The 21,898-nt window shown below is 41.8% G+C and overlaps 1 protein-coding gene across 3 annotated transcripts; it reads right to left on the bottom strand.

Moving 5' to 3' along the window:
* Window positions 1–3,368: 3,368 nt before the first annotated feature.
* Window positions 3,369–21,616, bottom strand: LOC109314258 (solute carrier family 35 member E2-like). Of its 3 annotated transcripts, none has more exons than XM_019541300.1 (11): window positions 21,372–21,616; window positions 18,518–18,662; window positions 13,095–13,205; window positions 12,678–12,868; window positions 11,806–11,941; window positions 10,892–11,019; window positions 9,993–10,113; window positions 7,552–7,605; window positions 6,742–6,814; window positions 5,388–5,533; window positions 3,369–4,662 (listed from the first exon to the last, which is right to left on the bottom strand). In XM_019541300.1, exons 3-11 carry the CDS (start codon window positions 13,151–13,153, stop codon window positions 4,425–4,427), a joined length of 1,146 nt encoding a protein of 381 aa, XP_019396845.1. In that variant the 5' UTR covers window positions 13,154–13,205; window positions 18,518–18,662; window positions 21,372–21,616; the 3' UTR covers window positions 3,369–4,424. The 3 variants fall into 3 exon arrangements, with proteins under 3 accessions (XP_019396845.1, XP_019396846.1, XP_019396844.1); XM_019541301.1 differs by lacking the exon at window positions 21,372–21,616 and adding an exon at window positions 19,238–19,749; XM_019541299.1 differs by lacking the exons at window positions 18,518–18,662; window positions 21,372–21,616 and having other exon boundaries at window positions 12,678–13,188.
* Window positions 21,617–21,898: the final 282 nt, after the last annotated feature.

Genomic DNA, 21,898 nt, shown 5'->3' with positions numbered 1-21,898 from the left:
TATGACCTCCTAAGGTCCCTTCCAATTCTAACTTTCTATGAGTCTATGAATATCTGTCAGAATCTGTTCCAATTCCTATTTATGCTGTGGTAGCCTAATTTGTTACTATATTGTCCTTATTAAATTAACTAGCCATTTATCCAGTGGTTTAGTTAACTATCCTAATTAATAAATTATAGCATCCCAGAAATGTAAGGCTGCATTTTCATGTTTGATGCAATCAAATCATATATAATCAAACAAAAATACGTGTCCTTTGGTGTCTAATCAGCTGCATTATGCTCTCTGTCAACAGGAAGTTTTTCCTGTCTTCCAAAGAGAAAATGTGGAGAATCCAACTTTTGAAGTTTAACGCACATCAAAGGTTTGGCTTCTGACCCACCCAATGACCCAAATCCAAGTATTCTTTGCACTGCCATTCAAAAACATTGTTCAACAAAAGATACATTTAGCCAGCAACAACAAAAGGAAACTGAAGGTGAGAATAACGGACCAATTTACAACAGGACAATGATTTTTTTTAAGCTAGCGTGATTTGATTTGCATGGCATTTTCCAGTGGCAAAACAGTTGAAATACCATTTATCTGTCTAATTACTGACCACAGACTCTTCCTTCACTAGCCTACTGGTCCATCAAAGGACAACTATGAGCTACTCTTGTAATTCAAGTATGAAAAAGGCAAATGCAATCGCACAAGAAATTTCCAGTAGAGATGGGGAAGTCTTATTGCCATTATACAAGGCACTGGGATGACTTTACGCAGAATTCTGTACAACTCCGGTCACCCATGCTGGAGACAGGGATTCAGATTGGAATAGATCCAGAGAAAGGCTGCAAGCCTGATGAGAATGGGGGAGGTTACCTTAAAGAGAAGTCCGAAAGAGCTTGGCTATAACTTAGTAAAGCTGCAAAGGCAGGAAGAAAGCTGCATATAACTATACTGGGGAAAAAACAGTAAGCTAAATAGTGCTGGTACACCAGAGTCCAGAGGAGAGCCATGCGCATGATCAGAGGGCAAGAGAACAGGCCTTATGAAGAGAGGCTGAGAGCCATGGGACTCTTCAACCTGGAAAAGCGCAGGCTCAGTGGTGACTTGGTGACAACCTATAAGTACATCGGGGTGTGCATTAGGTTCTGGGGGAACATTTGTTCACCAGAGCACCCCAAGGGATGACAAGGTCCAATAGTTACAAACTCCTCCGAGACCGTTTTAGGCTGGACATAGGGAAAAACTTCTTTACTGTCTGAGCCCCCAAGGTCTGGAACAGACTCCCTCCAGAGGTGGTGCAAACACCTACTCTGGCCTCTTTTAAGAGAAATTTGGATGTTTGTCTTGCTGGGATCCTTTGACCCCAGCTGACTTCCTGACCCTGGGGCAGGGGGCTGGACTCGCTGATCTTCTGAGGTCCCTTCCAGCCCTAATGTCTATGAACTCCATGAAGAATAAATGGATACTATTTGGCTGTGAATAAATTTAGGCTCAAAATAACTCAGATCTTAAGACAGCAAGAGTCTGGATCAGCCTCACAAATGGATCACTTCTAGGTTATAGGTTGATCAGATGGATCTTGCAGATGGAGATGAAGCCTGATTGTCTGCAGCACCAGAGAACCAGACTCAATGACTGTAAAGGTCCCTTTGAGCCCTACCTGTTCTTTTCTGTACACCTGCTGCCTTTCTGTGCCAAGCAGCACTGTGGGGTTTGGGAAAGTGGAATATGCAGCTATGAGAAGGAAGAATTGAGAAAACAGAACATGTATTATTTGGTCCACAGCCTTGTTACCTATGGCTTGGCATCCAAGTAACATTCCAGACTATATCAGCTTGCCCTTGTTACTTGCATGGGTTATAGCATGAAAAGGCAAAGCTGTCACATGGTAAATAGGAATTAATTTACCCCTTGAGTGAAAGGGAAAAAATATCTGTGTTCTGGAATAACTGATTACATGGGGAATATGGCCAATAAATTCTATTAACTCCACTCTAACTGATGGGGTAGAGAGGGAAAAACGATCCATCTGACACTGAAGAGCAAATCAAGGCTACACTGCAGTATGTTCAGCCACGCTGATTATTGGATTTTTTTTTAATAAATAGCTTATTTGGCTATGGACTCAATATCAGTGACCTGATAGCACAGATGACTCCAGTCCACGTCAGACAGACATTTGGAAAGCTCATACAGGCATGAATGTACTGACAGTATAAAAGGCTAACACTAAGGCAATATTTTAGTTTTGTTGCGGTTTTTTTAATCCCAGTTCTTACAGCTCAAACTCCTTATGATCCCAAGATGACAACTTTAAATTTAAACTTGGAGCTTAACAGTGTGTTTTATTCTGCCAATGAAAAGCTTTATTACTCTTTGCAGTCATAAGGACAATTTTCTTTTTATTAAATATACTGGGCGAGTGGCAAGCCCCTTTTTTTTTTCATAAAATGCCTGCTGTATTGGTTTTACTTATCAAGTCCCAAGTTTTTAAAAACAACCTACCTAGCAACTACAGCTATTTTTAGTACCACACTAATCTTTTCCTCCATTATTTTAGTGATAGGTCTGAATCTGTCACAGAGGAATTTAATGTATTTTTTTCAGTAAAAATCTAGACAATGTCAACAACATGATACATTGAGCTGCAGGGTATTGATTTGGGTCTCTCTGACTGGCAATTAATACACCCCCCCCCCCACCCCGGCAATAAGCCCAGTTTAGGCAAACAAGCAAGCAAACAGCTTCCAGGATCATTACTGCAGACAGAATTTCTTCAGAGATCCACTCCTTGCAGCCCTTGGGAGTAGTCCCCTGAAGACAACGGCACTATCTGCTGTGTGCAGAATGAAGCAAATGCTTAGATTTTGCAGACTAAGGACACTAAAACTGGGGCTATTTACAATTTGTCCTTTCCTAGAGGATCACTTGATCTGTGCCTCTGCTGCCAATCTATCACAGGGGTGGTCAGTTATTTTGGGTGAAGGGCTACTTACTGAGTTTTGACAAGCCATCGAGGGCCACATGACAGGCAGCCAGGGGCAGATAAATATTAATTTTCCAAATTTTTTAAGGGCCTGGCAGGCCACATCCGGCCCCTGGGCTGCATTTTGCCCACCCCAATCTATAATATTTCAGGCAAGAAATAACAACTAAACAAGAAGGTCTTAATTCTGTTGTAGGATTCTTCTCCCATAATTCTCCTGTAATTTGTTTATAATGACAGTAATATCACAGATTTTTTTTCACGTAAACACTTATTTTCTTCATATAAAGTGACATTTTTAAAAGGCTATGTCAGAAAGAGAAAGCAGCAGCTTTCCCCATGCTCCTTCTTCAACCACTGCACCATGTTAATTAAATAAACTATTAAAATCCACAGATGCCAGGACAGTTTTATTTTAGGATTAAAACTTTTCCTCCCCCCTCCCCCCCACCAAACACACATCTTCTCTGGTTGTATCAGAAATGTCCATAGCAAACAGGTCTCTTCACAGGAGATGCTCAAATAATTGCACACAAAGTAACAGGCCAAAGACGGACTTTAACCCTGAGTTTCTTAGAGGTAGTATGTATTTATTCCACCCCTAGAAAATTGTATGCATTAGTCCCTCTCCTATCTCAGGATTTTTATAGTTAATTATATTCCAGAGGAAATGTATATTGTTATAATGGAAGTGCTGATGTTGCCTCATTTATTATTGCAGTTTCCAGTAGTTTTTGCCCGATAGTAACAACTTCAGCAAGGGAGTGTGTGCATATCTGGGTTTCAGTTTCACAAGTTGTATCAATGCTACAAGTAACCAGAAAAGCTGCAATGCTCCAATTGTTACAATTTGAGCAGAAAACCACATATTTTCTTTGCTGGTTTATGCAGAGAACTAGCTCCTCACCACTATTCTTGTATTTGCGACTACTTCCTTCACTTCCACCCATGGGTGTGTAGTCATTCTGCAGCTTTGCACCACACCACAGTGCCACACTACCAATTCACCCAGTGCAGGACGCTCAAAATAGCTGCGAATAGGAATGTTCTGCTCTGCAGCAGTTTCATTCCACTGCAAGCAAGCAGAAGACAGTGAGGAGTCATGTTTTCACATTACCACAGTGGGCCAGGGCACAAGTAACTTTCCCATACAACACTGGAGTTTTATCACCAAGATAGTCTTGTGTTTTATTAGCAGAGTCAATAAAAGAGCCTGAAGCCAGTATTTATGACACTATGACTTTGGGTCTTCGGCTCTTGACGTCAGTTGCTCAGTAAAAAAGGACTTCCTAGATTCTTTTCCCTTCTGCCTCAAGTCCATCTCTTCACCTGCTGCAGACTCAAAAGAAACCAATCACTGTCAACTGCTGGAGTATCAGCCATTTAAGAAGGAGCTCCTTTGAGTTACACCAGATTGGAAGAAGTAAGGGCCATATCAACTATATGGCTATATCTCCTTGGAAATCAGTGGCTCAGTATCTTCAGCTGTCCTTTGTGTAGTTTGTGGGGCTGTTGCTGCCGCCAGGCTTTGGATAGTTTCTTGCTGATGCTGCTTCGCCTTGTTATATAGCAGGACTCCAATTGTTACTAGAACAGTTCCAATGGCTGAGAGACTTGTGATTTTGTTACTGAACACAATAATACTTAGCCAGATTGATAACGCATGCTTCACAGTACTAGCAACACTGAAACAAAACAAAATCAGTAAGGGACTGAAAGCTTTGAAATTTCCCACATGTAAAACTTACCAACCTGTTCCAGCATGCATTATCTTTGCAGAAACCCAGATTCTGCTTTTCCTATTTGGGCTAATCAGAGTGAGTGTGAAGTGGTGTAAGCAGCACTTCACTTGTAAGCAAGAACAGGTCTGTGTAATAGACCTATGTGGGAATTAAATTTGCTTTTAAAAGTGGGGGCAAGGGGAAGTTAAACAAGACTACAGCAGAATCCTATGTTCTCCATTGTCTAATCCATCCACCTCGGTGGTCCTACTAGAAAATAAATAGCATTCCATTTTAAAACAGTGGTAAGCAATTGTAAATATACCTACCTGATGCTCCTATTAACGCAAAATGAGGCTAAGAACTGTGCAGAACAGTCCCGCCGTGTAATATTTTGGGCCAAATCCCACCCTTCTTGCACACAAGAACAGTAGTACAGCTGTCTACATTGGAGCTACAGACTCAAGGGAAGTACAGGAGTGGCCCATGCTTGCATGCAGGATCTTGGGGGGTGAATTAGATGAGGGGGCTGGACTAGATGACCTCCTGAGGTCCCTTCCAACACTTATTTTCTATGACTGTACAGGGCATTTCATGACTCTGACGTACAGGTAAAGCAACTTTCCAAATAGTTCCTCATTTGAGATAATCTGAGCAATGAAAGAATAATATGGAAGTTATAGTGGTACCTGAAAGTGACAGGAGAAATTTTTCCCATCAAAGCATAAGCTGTGACGCTCTGAAGATGAAACAAGACTCCATCTATTAGGAGCAGTACAATGACATCCTGGTTATAACTGAAACTTCTTCCACTTTTCCCAATCACTGGCACATCCTAAAGCCAAAAAAGGGAAGATTTTAGGAGCACAGCTTACAAGAACATCTACACTGTCAAGTAATTTTCATAGATTTCATAGACATTTTCCCTGCCTAATGGTGGCATCTCCTTAGTACTGGCAATACCCAGGAATACTTAATCCAGACTTCAGAAGCCTGAACTGGAATTTTTTTTAACCCTTTGAGATTTCTCTTGTCTCTGAAAAAAATGTAACCCAAATCTGTTTTCTTCAGACTTTCCATGACATCATTTAATCCTGTGTGAACATTTAAAAAAGGAAGTGGCACACACAGCAAGATACTTCTCTTAACTGCCCACCATGATTAGAGCACTGTGTCATTCAAATTGATTAGGAAAGATTCAGTTTTGTCATGTCATTTGAGAGAAGTAGCTGTGCTAGCCCATTGGGAATATGCTGAATCCATAATTCACCTTCAACAGAACACACTGGGCTTTAAGTTAGCATCTAAACTTGTCCCGCTCATCTCTTTGCTAGGGCTTCTAGCAGAAGCATCATAACTCAGGGCTGATCTGTTCTGACTCAGTCATACGGGCAAGTGCTGCAGTGGGATATCTTTTAAAACCATCTCTAATGCAGTTAATAAGGTTGCGATAATTGCTTTTGGCTTCTCTATCATACAGAAGAGAACAGGACAAAATTACTGCCATCCCAACATTTTCTCCACACCATATAATATGTGAATGGTTTCTTTATGGTTGCAAGTCTAATTTTTCTTTTTCTGCATTTGGTTTGTGCACCTTAGTAGTTGGAACACAGAACCTGGAGACAGGAAACCAAGAGTCCCAATTCCCTCTCTGACACAAACTAGCCAGAAGACGATATCACAGTTTCCTCTCTCATAACAGACTGTCAAGTATCCTATGAATACAGTCAATATCAAAAAGGCTAGCAAGACCACAGGACTAATTTTTTTAAGTTACTTTGAAGGCCAAATGAAACAATGACTTGTTCCTTAAATCTTGAAACCAACGCCAGGTTTTTTTTGGTTTGTTTGTCAAATCATGCTTGCATGAAACTGCTTCTTGAAACACCCTCTCTCAGCCTCTTAAAACATCACCAGCCAAACACAGGATGAAGTGCATGCCAGCATGATTTTAAAGAATAGGAAAGGTAAACTGAAAGTAAGTCATCTGCTCACAGGTCAAAAGGAAAATACACAGCGTTGTTAGCTAATGAAAGTTACCATGAAAAATATCCATGCTGGAATTAGCATAATGACTGCAGCAGCACTGGTGTAGAACTGAAGCTCTGGGGCTCTATAAAAGAGAGACAGATCATTAAAAAAAATGAACATTTTCAAAAGTTATCAATTAATTATTGTCAAAGAGCTATACTGAATTTGCATTAATGGCTCCGCACAGACACCTTAGTGCTCAAAACCATTTTTAGAAAAAAAATCAGCTAAAAAGCCTGATGAAAGACACAAAAGACTCTTAATGGAGCTAAGAGTTTGCTCTCCCTGAATCCTAAATTTATCAAAATAGATGCTTTCAAAGGTTCAGGTGGTTCCTACCAATACAGGATTTATTGAATGTTTAAAACAGTGTTTTTAAAGCTAATGATTGTGAACAAGAACGATATAGTGTGATACTTAACTAGTGGTTCAAGTGTTCTGTAGTTCAAGTATGGAAAAAACCTTTTGGGACTGTAGCAACTTTAAAAGGAGTGGCATGCTGTCAGTCATGGGCAGAAGAGGGAGTTTCTTTAGCATTAGACAACTGCCATTTTGGATATCTTAAAGGAATTTTAGATCATCATCTCTTACACACTAATGGTTACGGTTTGGGTTTTTTGTTTTGTTTTTTGTTTGTGGAAGACTAACTGCTTCTATTTCTGACATAAATTGGTTAATATTGATATGGCACAGCTGTTATCAGAAGCTGTGAAGCAAGACAGAGGCCCTGTCCCAGTCCTACTAACTCTGAAAACCTGGTTTCCTGATGCTGCCCATGGCCCTTCTCCAAAAGGTATATTTGAAGCAACAAATACTTACGAAAAGCGGTACTTGTCTCCACTGAGCAGCTTTTTGGAAAAAACATTTTGCAGACTGGGAAAAGAAAAGCAAGAAGTTTACCTATAGATACTGCTTATAGTGAATATATGAAACTATGAACTTAATAATATCCTGCGACAGAAAGTAAGCTTTTCTATACAACTCCGGCCAACAGCTGCCTTTTCTACACCAGTGGTTTTCAATCTTTTTAAACTCGAGGCACCTTTCAACAGACTCAAGGCACCCCTCAGAAGATGCCAGCTCTTGGTTCTCACTCAGTCTCTCTCAATGGCTACAAAATAATACTAGAGCAATTATTCTGTTGCAAAACTTCAAAAAAAACCCACCGATCAATGTTTTTAATGCTATGGATTCCTATTTGAAAACGCTGGGATTATTTTGGGAATTGTGTTTCCACACCTAACAGTGCTAATATTGCTGAAAGGATCTCAAGACACCCCCAGCAGTACAGCACGCTGGTTGAGAATCGGTGGTCTGCACAGTCCTTTGTGGGTTTAAATAGAATAGAAAAGGCGGTCTTAGAGGCAGAATATATTCTTTTCTTATATGTCTCATTAACATGGCTGCCCTATAAACACGCTGCAGAATGTTTTGTTAACCCATTTTACAAGTAATTTGTTTTAAGTTTCCCATTCTATAAATAGCATGCGACTCACTATTGATACTTTCATTTCTTTTTCTTTCTTTTTTTTAAGTTTGAAGTGAGACCATTATAGAAAGCAACATGAAATGCCATACTCCTGTTTAGGAAACAAATCAGAATTTGAAACATTCAAAATGAAGATGAAAGGATATCAGGTTAGTATGTGGTCTAATAACTGTATTTCTTGTTCTTCAGGTAGCTACATTTCAGGTTTGTACTTTACTTTTTAGATTAATATACATAAAGCATTATTCTGTTTGGTAATTCTCTCTTAAGTTTATCTGAATCTAAAAGTGCCAGTTACTTTTTCTCTGCATCACCTCACTGACTGTAATTTTCAGAAACAGAATTCTTCTTTTAAAATAAGTATTTGGTATTTTAAATGGAAACATGTTTGCTATTTAAGGAGCTTGACTGGGAAACTAAAGTATTGCTTTTCTTTTTCCACTCAACTGCCCTCTAAAGCAATTAATTAATTAGAAATTAATACAAACACAGCATATCCAGCCTGTGACGATGCAAAAGGGCATGTAGAAAAAATGGTGCAAGGACATTTGAGCTGCAATGCACTGTAAGTTGCCAAAAGCAAAAAGGCTGCACCCAATTTCCGTATACATTATTTCATAAAAATACATATGCATCCAGGCTTCTTTCATGGCTTACTTTGCATTTTTCATGAGAGATGAAGAGAACTGATTTGAAAGAGACCTGATTTAATCTCTGCCTGGCAGTCTGTGTTCCCTTACATACGGCTAGTGGCAAAGTACAAACAATCACACCAAAGAGAATGGAGAGCAAAGCTCAAGATCACCCAGTAGACCTATTTTGTTTTCAAGGGAGGCTTTGGACTCCTAACAAAGTCCATAGGCAGAACTTCTAGCGGGAATGAGGAACTGGAGCTGAACACCAATGCCACTGTACTCCAAGAGCAGGAAACAATAATGCCCCCCCGCCCCCCTTCCCAGCCCCCATAAATGAGTCTGAGTCACAGGAATGGGATTTATAAAGTAAAGAGTCTCAGCAGTTAATCTAGTACCATATTTATTAAGATAATCTCTTGCTTTGAACATATTAAAACATCACAAAGCCTCTTTTTGGTAGAGCTTATTCTGTTTACTTAGAAATCAGATATGATATGGCTTAGTATCGAGAGAAAAAGTGTACCCCCAGAAGTGCATTACAATATCATGCCCTTTGGATCACTTTGAATCTGAACCAAGACAATAATGATTTACACTGGCTGTTGTTTTTGTCTTTCACATGTGATCCAACTCCCAAATCATTGTTAATGTTGCCTGTTAAAATCTTATCCTAATGCTCTAGCTTCAGCTACCTTCTTAGTGTTATTAAAACATGTATTTGCTTAACCGTAATTTTAGAGTCACTAGCACTCTTCAAAAATTCACAAACACTAACATACTTATATTTTTGGTGTTTCAAGATGTCATTTTTTGCCACCTGTCACAACCAAGCCAGTAGTTGCATATTGATAACTCTAGTAAGTGGCTTATGGCATGGCATGGTTTCTGGATCACGGTAACTACACATGGATTTTATGAGTACAGGAGTTCTTTAACCACCGTGTGCTGACATGTATGGTGTTCCCATATCCAAGATAAAACGCATTTTCTATTAGTATACTTCTCTCCGTAGCAAAAATGAAAACAGTGCGCATTAAGCACAGCCTGGACAAGACAGCTCTAGAACGCGAGATGGCTTTGTTTACCAAATAACTACAACTTTTTATTGTGTGCATGCAACCTCCCTCACACCTTACCAATCCATGATGTTGGTCGACAAAGCTGCTGAAAAACCCAGAATGTTGAAGCTGAGTTCTGTGGCTGTACATAAAGCTAGTCCGCCCATGACTGGGATGAGAGACAGATTGACCAGCAATCCTGTGAGTAGAAAGAAGATTTAAACACTGGACTTTACATTGCCATACTTCCATTGCCCCACATAACATTGCTTGTGCTTAGGAAAGAAATTGGTCAACTCCAGGTTAACTTTTCTAGTAAAAAAAAAAAATACATTTAATGTCATAAGTGTGGATTTTGTTTCACTTCAGTCATAAAAGATTATAGACAAACTGCTGAACAGCACTTAAAAGATCATCTGATTCACCAGCACACTTGATCTAAAAAGAAAAATGACAGGTAACCTCCCTCGTCTTGACTTTCTTGTCAGTCATCAACTCGCCACCTGTCCTGTGGCTTTGCTAAACCTGCCTCCTCCTGGCTTGTATCAGTACTCTGCACCTCTGACTTCAAGTCACAAAGAGTGCAGATGACTGAGCAGGTGTGAGGTCTCCTTCAAGAAAGAGACAGATGCAACTACAATTCAGTGGAAATCTAAGGAATGATGCAGGAGGCCATTTCTGTGCATCAGCTTCAGGCTGGAGGCAGTAAAGATGCCAGAAACCTAAAACGTAAGTCACATCAGCAGCTTGCCATCAGAGATGGAACACGCACATCGTTTCATTTAAGGGTCTAACATTGGGACACTAGTTTCTTGCCATAATTTCTCCTTCTACAAATTACTTTATTGTTTCTTGCTCATTCCGTTTACAATTCAGACTTTTTCAATATGAATGATATTTCCAACTGGTCTAAACATGGAACATGCTCAAAACCATTTTTTTTTGTCAAAGGCAAAGCAATTGAATAAAACACTTACCAGTATATTCTCCTAAAATCATCCGAGACATGATAACAGTAAAAATAGGTGCAGAGCTTTTAACTGTTTCAGCAAATGAAACAGCCACATTTTTCAGGCTGACCAGTCCTAAAACTACTGTTGCAAACCTGGGGGGGGAGGAAAAAAGTCCCATTAAGTGCAGCAGAAAATAAAGCAATGCTTTAAAAAGCTGATTTTAGGTTAGGCATTTATTATACGTAGTTACTGCAGCCTAATTCTTTTATACACAGGTTTTTACTACAGGACCTAAATGTCTGCTACATGTCTAGCCCTTTGTTTAATCAGAAAGCTAGTTACCCTTTAAAAATAGTGCTGCAGGACTTGGTTACAAAATAGATCCTTCCAGTTTAGTAAAAACATTCTTAACGCACTTTGGTTTTGCGGTATAGAAAAGCAAGCCACGCTTTATTGTAGCCCCATCCAAGTCTGCAGTACGTGTTCTCTTCTAAAAGGTGTGTATTTGAAAATAAAATGTAAATTAATAGCTGATACTACACATTTAATACAGTCTGCTGGGAAAGGGTAACGTGACACATCATACCACAATAATTAGTAATGACCAAACATCTAGCAGTTTTAAATGAGAATAAAATATCAGTCTTAGAAGGAAGAAATGTCATTAAAAAAAGAAAGAAGAGAGGGATATATTTAAGATAAAGGACCTAAAAGTCATAGTGAGTGGAGCATGTTCCAAAAGACTTCATGTCAGAAGAAAGCAAGTAATATTTAGGAAAAGTGATTAAAGAATAAATCATGAGATTCTGAAAGATTCAGAACAGTTGGCACTAACTGTGCTCTCCAATCTTTTCTGTGGACAGAAGGGATCATGGACGCAAACATATAGAGTGATAATATACTTCAGACAACCCGCTGGGAAGGTTTCAACCATTTACCTCATCAGTCCAACAAACAGCATTATCATGATGAAATTGGGTGGGTAAGAGATACGTGTCTTGTGCTGATACAAACAGCACGGTACAAACATTTTTACACAGCCAATGAAGGTGGTTGAGAGCATTTGAACAGCACCTGAAGAAAGATGGGAAATCAAGACCGGTCAGAAGATGACTAGAGTATATCAAGCTATCCCAAAGCATGATGCACATTTTTCATTAGAGGCCACTGGAGTTAGACATGGCCGGTAAACGGGCAGCTTCATAAAATGCTGATCAAAGCCCTGTCCTTCTGCATCTACCCCCGGTGTGGCAGATGAGACAAAAGGTGGCAAGATAACTACAGGCATTAAAAAAACATGGCTCTGTTATAGAAACTCCATTCTTCAAAAAACAACAAAACCAGTAGATAAAAACAGCTGCTGTCCAGGCTCATATGAGGACTAAGAACTTTTGCAATTCAGCAACACTTTGGTCTCTTGGGCCTCTAGAGGTTTGAACATTACAAACAATGTATTAAAAAATAGACTTTAATTTGAGAGAGAGAAAACCACTGTCTTACCACATACTAGAGCAAGCAGAAAAATCAGGCACATTTTTGTCTACATTTATCCTTGAAGTAGTCTACGCAGATTACCTTTTAGTTCAATCCCCATAGCACCTCTGTAAAAGAGCTTTTATTCCATTTTACAGAGGGGTAACCCAGGATGGGAGTCCCTGTGGGTGCTGAAAATGGGACTCCCAAGTTCCCGATTCCAATCCTGTTGGTCTGACTGCTTAACTGTCTTTCTTACACCACAGAAACCACCTATTACATTACTTCACTGGCAAACATTTTATTGCAACTGAGTTCTTAAATGAAAACCAGTTACCTAGCATGCTGGGCTCTCCCTCCAGCAGTGAAAGTATGTACTTGTTAAGGAAGAGCGTGCAGAAGCTGAAGAAAAACCACAAGGTGAGGTAGATGAGAGCGTGGGAATTCCAGATGCCCAAGTCCGACTCAATGACTGTGGTCTCCGTGATAGTGATTTTCAGTACGTTCTCCTCCGGTACGCTGTCACTCCTGGCAATTACAAATTTCTCACTCCGATTAGCAAAGAGGGAGTCCAACGGAAACAATGCCTTCCCCTTTGGCTTCTCTTCAAGAAGGGGTGGATCAGAGTCCTCCAGAGTCTGAGCGCTCGTTACAGTCGACATGCTGATGTTCAGAGACTACTGGTTCAGACTTAATAAAAAATGCAACATTGACTTTGTCTAGAACTTCACAAGGAAACAAAAATAAATCTCACATGGTTATTCTCTCAGCTCCGTTGGTCCATAAAAGTGTATCTGGTCCTCCAACCAACATCTTGTTTAAAAATAAAACTTCAAATGCTTCTTCCTGCAGTCTGTTGCCCTTTCTGCCAAAAATGAAAAGAAAAAAAAAAAAAAGCAAAGGAGTTCTTCACTACTTAACAATGTCATTTTTAAACATTCATGGCATAGAAACGCCATGTTTCATTCGCAGTTTCTGAAGGAGACAAAGATTTGCATTTGTTGCATTGCTTAAGACGTACATTTCTACTTGTTAATGTGATCATAACATGCCGAAGTACAGAGCTGCCTCAACTCCTTTTCTATTTTGAGACAGCCAGTGCCAAACTAAAACAAAACAGGCCTCTGGGTTCCAAAGTTCTTGCTCATATATGTATTTATTACCTTCCTCTGTAATTATTTTATTCTCATTCAACCTGCTACTTTACATTGTGTCTGGGAAATGTCTTTACAGGTCACAATTCTGTGCAGGAGTGCATTTATGGTACTATTCCCATGGTTTACACTGCTATAGTCATTTTTTTAATGATATATAAAAATGCATAAAGCAGATAGTGGAGAAAACTACAAAGGGAGAGAAGACTTTAATCAGCCCTCAAAGACCACATGCTTTTATACTTTTTGATCTTGTAATGATATAAGCAAAACAGGAAAAGAAATTCCCAGGTGTCTGAGCCTTCTGATCATAAAACAAAGAAAAGTGGTGTGGTGAATGACGTGTAGCATGGGTACTTCAACCACACTGTCGTGTAACACAAGGAACTACAGCAATCCTGACAGTACAATTCTGGAGAAAAGAACAAACCTGGGAATACAGGTATCTAATTGTTTCTCATCTGAGGGTACACTTCTGAACTGTAAAATAAAGTTGGGTGAATCTATTCTGCCACATTAGTTGCATTACAGTGTTAATGTCAAGCAATGTATCAGTTGCACAAATAGGCCCCAACATTGGTAAAAGGAGCCAAACCATTCTGTCTTAATCAGCAACAATAAAAGCCACCTTTGGATGTTTGTCTTTGCAACCGATACCCAAAATACAGACTATCAGAAGGAAGAAAATGGAATAGGTCAGACAGCAAACAGACTTCTCGCAAGTCTTTCATTACAGAGATTAAAGTTGCACATCAGCAGGTTTCATAGGATTAAGCAACCTGGAAAATGCATTCTGGAATATCAGTGCCTGAGAGGACACATCACTCACTACAGACAAAGCTACTGTCCTGTATAGAGACTGCCAAAAATAGCACTATATGGTAGAAAGTTTAACTATGGAGATCTTGACAATACTGTTACACAAGGGTGCCTCTGGACAATGGCAGCACAGTAAACGCTGCCTGGCAGGTGAGCACACACAGGGGCATACACCTGGACTGACTTGTACTGACTAAAATGCTTACTGAAAAACTGGCCAGGGCACATATTTTATTTTCTTTGCTTTTTAAAGCTAGACTTGACCTGGACATTGCAACCCACTTCAGACACATGGATGAAGCAGTTAAGATGTTTCTTTGTCCCATCCAAGCAGCTGTTCATTTTGCATTGAAGTTTTCACGTCTCAGATTTTTCATTCATCTTACTTCAACAAAGCAGCAAGAAGACTGCCTCTCCCCAAGCCCTTTTCCAAGAGCAGAACAACGCAGTGTAATAGTGCACTAAGATACAGACCTCTCCTAGGCTGCTATCAGTAGGTTCATGCTGATCCAGATATGCTTCCAGGGGGGCTTAATCCCACTTATGAGCTAAAGTGTTTTCCTTAAAGGACAGATTCGTTAAGACTGCTGCAGAAGAAATTCTGTTCAAACTCAGTCCCAATGCTCTTAAGCACCCCAGTTTGCATGAGGTCAAGTAGCATAGTTATATGCAAAGCCCCCTTTACCCTTTGCTCTAGTGTCATCAATTGTCGGGAGCAGCCCGACCACATCCTCATGCAGGCATGAAGAACAGAGCCCTGAACTAGGAGGATCCCACGACCAGAACACGAGGAGGTTCTGCAGCTGTTCAAGACAGAAAGCCACAAATGCTTGATATCTCCCCCTGGGGGGGAAAACTAAAAGCTTTGTGTTACACAGTAGAGATATTCAGGCTCAAGAGTTATAAGGTAACCCACTGCTGTAATCTCAGAGTGCCCCACAGTCTGCTGATCTGGCAGGCTCAAAGCAAACAAATGAGGAAAACGTCCCAGAGTAAGTTCAGTGCTGAAGTTCACTAATAGGACCACCTTTCCAAACAGCTCTAGCTGCTACCCAATGAACGCAAATGGCAGAACAGCCTGTTTCCCAAAGGCTTTGGGCTATTATCTGAAACCTTTTGGGGGGGAAAAAACAAAGGAGAAGGCTATCAGGCACCCCAGTGTACAGTGAGGATGCAGCCAGTCAAATGACTCCTCAAAGCACCCTGCAGCAGAGCAGCGAGGCATCTCATTGTTATAGTGTGGCTGACCCAGTAAACGCTGCAGATATAGACATATATTACAACTATACTGATATCAAACGATACCAATATTAACGTATAGGGCATATCCAGCCAAGGGCATCTGTATTTTTTTCCCCAGGGACAAATAACAGCAGCACAATATGTGCTGCTCCTACTTGTACCCAGGGGAATACCTATGCACACATGCACCGCTGTGTGGCAAGTTGTTCCAGGTGGGGTACGGGAGGCTGGGGCCTGGAGGTCTCTGGGGCTCCAGTGGTGGGCATCGGGGATCTGGCAGCAGGGAGCCTGTCTGGCAGCTGGAGCCGGCTCCAGCTAGCTAAGCTCTGGTTTCAGGTGGTGCATACTGCCACCACATGCATCACCCTGCTTTTTAGGTGTGGCTTTTTTTCATACCGGGATCTCCCAGTGTCAACCCCCCCCCCCCAAGCACGCTGCTAATTAGCAGCATGGGAAACACCTGCATGTGCGGAGTGTGCAGCACTGCAAGTCAGGTCACCGGTCTGTGGTGCGGCATACCACTTGTCTGGACCCACCCTCACAGCACAACTTAAATCTGCATAATTCTGTATCAATGCAAATGTAGCAAAACCACTGCAGCTTTAACCCTGCCTCATTCAGGTCTAAGATAAGGCAATTAAGTTAACTTGCATCCCTAGGAGATCATACACTTGGGCAGCAGCTGTTACACTGTAACTGTTACACCACCAGGCAGCTGCTCACCTTCCTTTTAAAGTGGTTAAAAAACAGAATTGTCCATATTCTCTGTATTCCCTGTATGCAAGAGAAATAAGAAATAGTGGAGGGAAGCTAAGCTGCTGGTTAGCCAAATCTCAATTGTTAACTGGTACTTGTAAATCTGAGATTTACTGTTTCTGTTCTCAAGCCTTGAGAAGCATGTCAACTACTGTATCGTATTGCCTGCAGTCTTCCTAATTCAGTGAAGAATATGCTCCTAAATTCTTATACCTCGAGAGAGTCTCTTATATCAATGACCCAGGAGGTAATAAAAAATCGTTTCTACTATTAAAGCTTTTTTAGTCACTGGAACTTGCCCATATCCACACAGCTACTCAAGTGGGAGGCTTTGCAGGACTGAGCTGTAAATATATGCAGAACATGACAGCCAAAAGAAATGTGTACAGGAAATTACATTAAAGCCCTGGGGAATAAACTGGAACAGATTAAGGTAGCTGCCAAGCCAAGAGAGAGATTAAATGTCATAAAATATTTATCTTGAATATTCATAGCTGTTTAATGTACAGAAGAGCTGGCCTGAGTCTGCTTACTGAACTTTACTAAAATTAGAAAAGCCAAGCAAGTGAGTTCACTGCCACGTGTAGTGCAACTATGCCCTGCCACTGAGGGCTTGATTTTAAAGAAAAAAAAAGATTTAGGAACAAAAACTAAGGAGATTATACAGCAAATATCTTCTTAGGGCAACATGCCTCTCTGAGCTTGCAAAATTAACTGAATTCTTATTGCTGCAAAATTGAGCTACTTCATTTAAATGGGATTTAGAACAATACGTCAGCAGAATGAAGGAGAATAGGGGATTTCCAGCCACTCACAAATCAATCAGACTGTAGTCCCATGAAGCTATTTCTATACAGACATTAAGCTTTCAGGATATTAAACACGACACTGAAAAAAAGCCACGCTTTCTGGCCTTGAAGGATTCAGAACAATACTGGCAGATCTGCTGGAGGACTCTCAGTCTCTGTTACTAGGGCTGTCTTTCCACATCACACTGTTGTTTTGATCCAGCAGCAGTGCGAGAAGTAACATTTCACAGTTCCTGCTCTGCAACCACTTAGAGACAATAACTGCAAAGTGCAAAACAAGAACTGTCTGGTGGAGAGGGAAACCATCACACAACAGCTAAGGGTAATAAATAAAAGCTATATCTACAAACTGCAGGGGAGTTAGGTTGGCGAAATGGAATCCGTGCTGGAATTTAACCAAGACCTTGGGAAAAGCAGTACAGCACTAGCAATAAGACAGGAGTGCTACCAGCACCACGTGCCCAAGTGCCACTGCTAGTGAAAGGAAGACTGCCACCTTTTGAATCTGCATTACTCCCCACCCGCCCCCATACACCTGAGATTCCCTTAAGTATTCCAGTGATGTACTCCAACACGACCAAAACATGCTGAGATTATAAAGGCTGAGCTTAGCTGTGACCCATTGGCACTCACCCTACAGATTGGATGTTAAGCCAAATAGTGTCCAGAACCTGTGATTCAAATGAACCCAGAAAATCATGTTCAAAATATTCCAGGTGTGCAGGGCTTGTAGTCACCCTTGACCTTTTACCCCAATTTAAATAAAAATACTGCTCTTGGGTTCCTACTTTTAAATTAAAACACTCCTGAATATTTACTGTACTTCCCCAAATCCAAGACAAGGTACCCCCATATCAGCATGGGGTGCGGAGGAAGCTACATCTTGGATTCAAGTACCAGCCTGAAGCAGGCTCAGGGCCAAAGCCAGAGCTGAGCTGCTGCCTGCCCCAGGCTGGTGTTTGGCAGGGGAGGGAGCTCACAGCAAGGGGAGCTGGAGGAGTCTGAAGCGAAAGGGGCTCTGGCCCCTCGCCTCCCACCACAGCAGTGGGGAGGGACAAAATGAAAACAAACTTCCTCTAATTCAATTCTATACATGGCAACTTATAATTTTCCACCTATAGAATCTAATTATTGGGGGGGGGGGCCCTCTAAAATTCAAAGTGGTCTTGGATTTGGGCGAATACAACAGAATGAAAGGTATTTTCACAGCCTTCCTAACAGTGCCATAATGCTACAGTAACACAAGCAATGAAATAAAATGAGGCTTTCGACTTCAGCAACATTTTTACATCCTATTTCATATCATTCATTAAGGAGTATGACATTCAGTAAAGGTTACCACTATCAATAAAACAAGAGAAAAAAAAAGGTATGCATGTACCCCCAAAATTACTGACCTGCTGCCTTAAATTGACCGGAAAGTCTTAAATTGGCTGAAACAGTTCCCCCATCTGGGATTAATTCAGTCTTCCTCCCTTGGTACCAACCAGCGGCTGATGTTTATCAATAGATGAAAACGTGCCAGTGGCTGGGAGACTCGTCCTGCTGGATAACACATACATTAAATCTTCTGGCTCATAAAAATCATCAGCAGGCAGCGTGCTTTTTGCTGTTCTCCACATCACCCCCTAACAGTCCAAATGAACTAAGAATAAATCACCACACATGGAAACAAGTAAATAAATAATATCCAGTAAAAGCTTTCCACTGCCTTAAATCAATTCTGAGGGTACAACAGAACTAGATAAAAATCTAGCTGAAGTGTCTCTTTGCTACATATGAAAACATCACACTTGTCAGACCATTTAAGAGACTCCATGCGTTCAAACACCCTTTCTTCCCTATTATGAGTTTGACCAGCAACACTCACCATCAGCTGAAGCGGAGAGATGAAAAAGAACCTCTTTTTAAGCGCACTGAATTAAAAAAAATACAGCCTAGGAGAACACAAGTTCAAAGGCAGGATTTTTAGACTCATAAGAGTATTATCTTTCATAAAATAGCCTCCCCCACCACGGTACCAACAGCTTAATCAATCTGAAACCAGGGAAACTGCATTTGTCAGTGATTAGGAAGGTCGGTTAGATCCAACCTTTACTGTCCCAAAGTTTGATTACCAAAAGGCTCAAGACATTTGCTGTCAACATGTAAAGCAGCCTCGGAGGCCCACTGCCAACAGCAGTCCGTTCACGCAGCCTTAGAAACAGCAACACTTTTGGGAGGATGTTATGGCATAAGCCCAACGTTCGTAGGAGTTGCTTTCGAGAAGGTCACAATAGGCATTTAGAGCCTAGAGCACAACACTTCTCCAACTGGTGAAGAAACCCGCACTTCTAGAGAAAGAGAAAATGCAGATGGGGAGCAGCAGTGCAGATCAGCAAGGCTACTGATAATTCAACTCCATTACCTATAGGTCTTTGGGGGCAGGAAAACGTCATAATTAGCCAGAACGCTGCACATTAATGCAACTGGCTGGGGCTATGGCAGCTTAATCAGTTGGTCTCAAGTAGAGCTGATATAGCAGCACAATCTTCCAACAAACTTAAAAAAAAAAATCAGCAAAAGACGTTCCTAACTCTGCCTTTTTCTTGACAGAAGGCACCAGATTAACTCAGGGTGGGGGGAGGCCGCAGCTGCAGGCATGGAGCAGAAATTACAATGCTGACCCAAAACATTCCTCACATGACCCTTTTGAGGTTTTCTGTGGCAGCACCGCAGATGGCAAAAGCAGCCAACGGGGCTGCTTCCACCCAATGCTCCTTGGGAACACCCAGTAATCCTGTTTAAAAAGGGAGCATGGAGGAAAAAAAAAGCCAAGAGCCTCTTCAGAGCCAGAGTTTGAGAAACAACAAAAGGGTTCGAAAAAAAAAGAAAACCAAAACCCAGCTGGAGAGCAAACATCACCAACCCAGCGCCATCATAGGAGTAATTATTAAACTAGCCTCTCCAGCGAACCTGACTTTCTGACCTTTGCTTTGTAAGTGTGTACACTGTACACAGTCATTTGTGGAGGCTGACTGGAGTCAGATAAATATAACAATTCATTTTCCACCCAGGCACCCACAAACTGATAATACACATCAAGAAAAAACCCGTCACGTTACTAAATACACAGTGGATATTTAAAGATATACATGTAGATATAAACAGTAGTCTACACAAATGATAGTAACATAGTAGAAATAAAAAGCGCTGTTCCTCGTACGCTTTGGCATCCTCTCTCAAGTGTACTACAAGCCAGCTTTTGAGCATGGCTCTTCCCGCCATAAAGCATACTGAATATTTTTAGAATACTTCTAATACTACTTTAGAAGACAAACTTTCATTGCTGAGTTGTTTCCAAGTTGAGAGCTACCCCACTCAGTGCTGCGTGGTTTCAGAGCTGCTTCTGCACAGCTTCCCTGCTGCATCTCCAACCGCTTACAGGTGTCCCAGTGCAGTTCATGCAGAATCCCGCTCACAGGCCCCGTCAGACACCATGCTTTGCTCAACTCAGATACTCTAGGCTGCGGGCTTGCCTCCATCTCCCAGTAACACGACAGACTCTTGGGATCTGCTCTGCTTACCCGAGAATCAAGTGTTGCCCTCTGTCCATTCATGTTTCTGAGACCAAAATTTCTGCAAGCCACACAAAAGAGACCCCAAAGTGAACACCAGCTGGCAGCAAAGACAAAGAAACCCTCTGCGGTGCTCTCTCCCCTCCCATTAACATCCCCATACTTCTTATGAAATAGAGTATTCACCTTCAAAATTTCTACAAAGACCCCACTCAATAAAGTCTTTCATCCCAAAAGCTAGAGAAGGAGGATTGCAAGCTCTTTCATTTGCAAAAGATACAGCTGATCTAATAGGAAAGACAAAACCAAGCTCCTCGACCCCCTCCAAGTGTCACTTCTTGCAGACAAAAGCTTGTCTTGCACGCCTTGCATTTTAACTGTGTATTTAATATAGGTCACAAACACGCCTGAAACATGGTTCAGGCAGTTTAGAGAGAGCCAACCACATGCTGGCATGCAGAGACCTTAGCCTTCAAGGCATCTATGAGTAAGTATTTCAAATAAAGCTGCAGTGCAAGGATGCACAAGGCTGTTCTTTGAGACACATGAGCTTCTGAATGCAAGACTGGAGTTGCTTCAAACAAGCCCTCAAGTCTAAATGACACTTGCAAAAACTTTTTTAAAAACCCCAAACAAACCAGGTCAGCAAGAGCCCATGCAGCAACGACAACTTCCCCCCCTCTCACTTACTGACACTGCCAGCCACCTAGGTCAAACCCCACACTTGGAGCAGGCACCCCCAGACAGACGCTGCAGTCTCCGTTCTGCCAAATGCAGCTCACCTCGACCTGATCATTCACTAGCCGCTGAGATCTGCCAGGGTGCCTCCAGCTAGGAGCAAGCACCCTTTGCTAGTGCAGCTCGGAGACCACCATGGGACACTGCCAGAGCATTTCAGCCCTGTCCGGTTAATCCTGCTCAGGCTTTTCCTGGAGCGGGGTGACAGCCACGGAGACCGCAGGGGACACGGGTCTTTAACCTGTCACTCCCGAGCTACAGCCGCTGGGCCCAGGCCTGCAGCAGGGTGGGCGCGGAGCGGCGCAGCGGCACCGGGCCGCAGTGCGGGAACCGCCGGCCACTTCAAGGAAGTGCCAGTCCCGCTCCCCCCGGCCTGGGGGAAGCGCCAGCGCCGGTCCTGCCCGCCCTGCGGGGCACTGGGCAGACGGGGCCGTCCCGCACCTGCTCCCAGGGCAGGGGGGCCGCTCTGCTGCCCGGGCCCGG

This window comes from Crocodylus porosus, unplaced genomic scaffold, assembly GCF_001723895.1.
Source record: "Crocodylus porosus isolate Cpor-Errol unplaced genomic scaffold, CroPor_comp1, whole genome shotgun sequence".
NCBI classification, from domain to species: domain Eukaryota; kingdom Metazoa; phylum Chordata; order Crocodylia; family Crocodylidae; genus Crocodylus; species Crocodylus porosus.
The sequence above is the reverse complement of the archived record's forward strand: the minus strand, read 5'-3'. Positions and strand labels throughout refer to the sequence as shown.

Excerpts from the sequence above, each read along its gene's own strand:
- LOC109314258 (XM_019541299.1), bottom strand. The coding sequence starts at position 13,002 with ATGTCGACTGTAACGAGCGCTCAGACTCTGGAGGACTCTGATCCACCC. Across the intron at positions 11,942-12,677 it reads GGGAGAGCCCAGCATGCTAG|GTGCTGTTCAAATGCTCTCA; the intron begins GTAACTGGTTTT and ends ATCTTTCTTCAG. Across the intron at positions 6,815-7,551 it reads GGAGACAAGTACCGCTTTTC|AGCCCCAGAGCTTCAGTTCT; the intron begins GTAAGTATTTGT and ends TCTCTTTTATAG.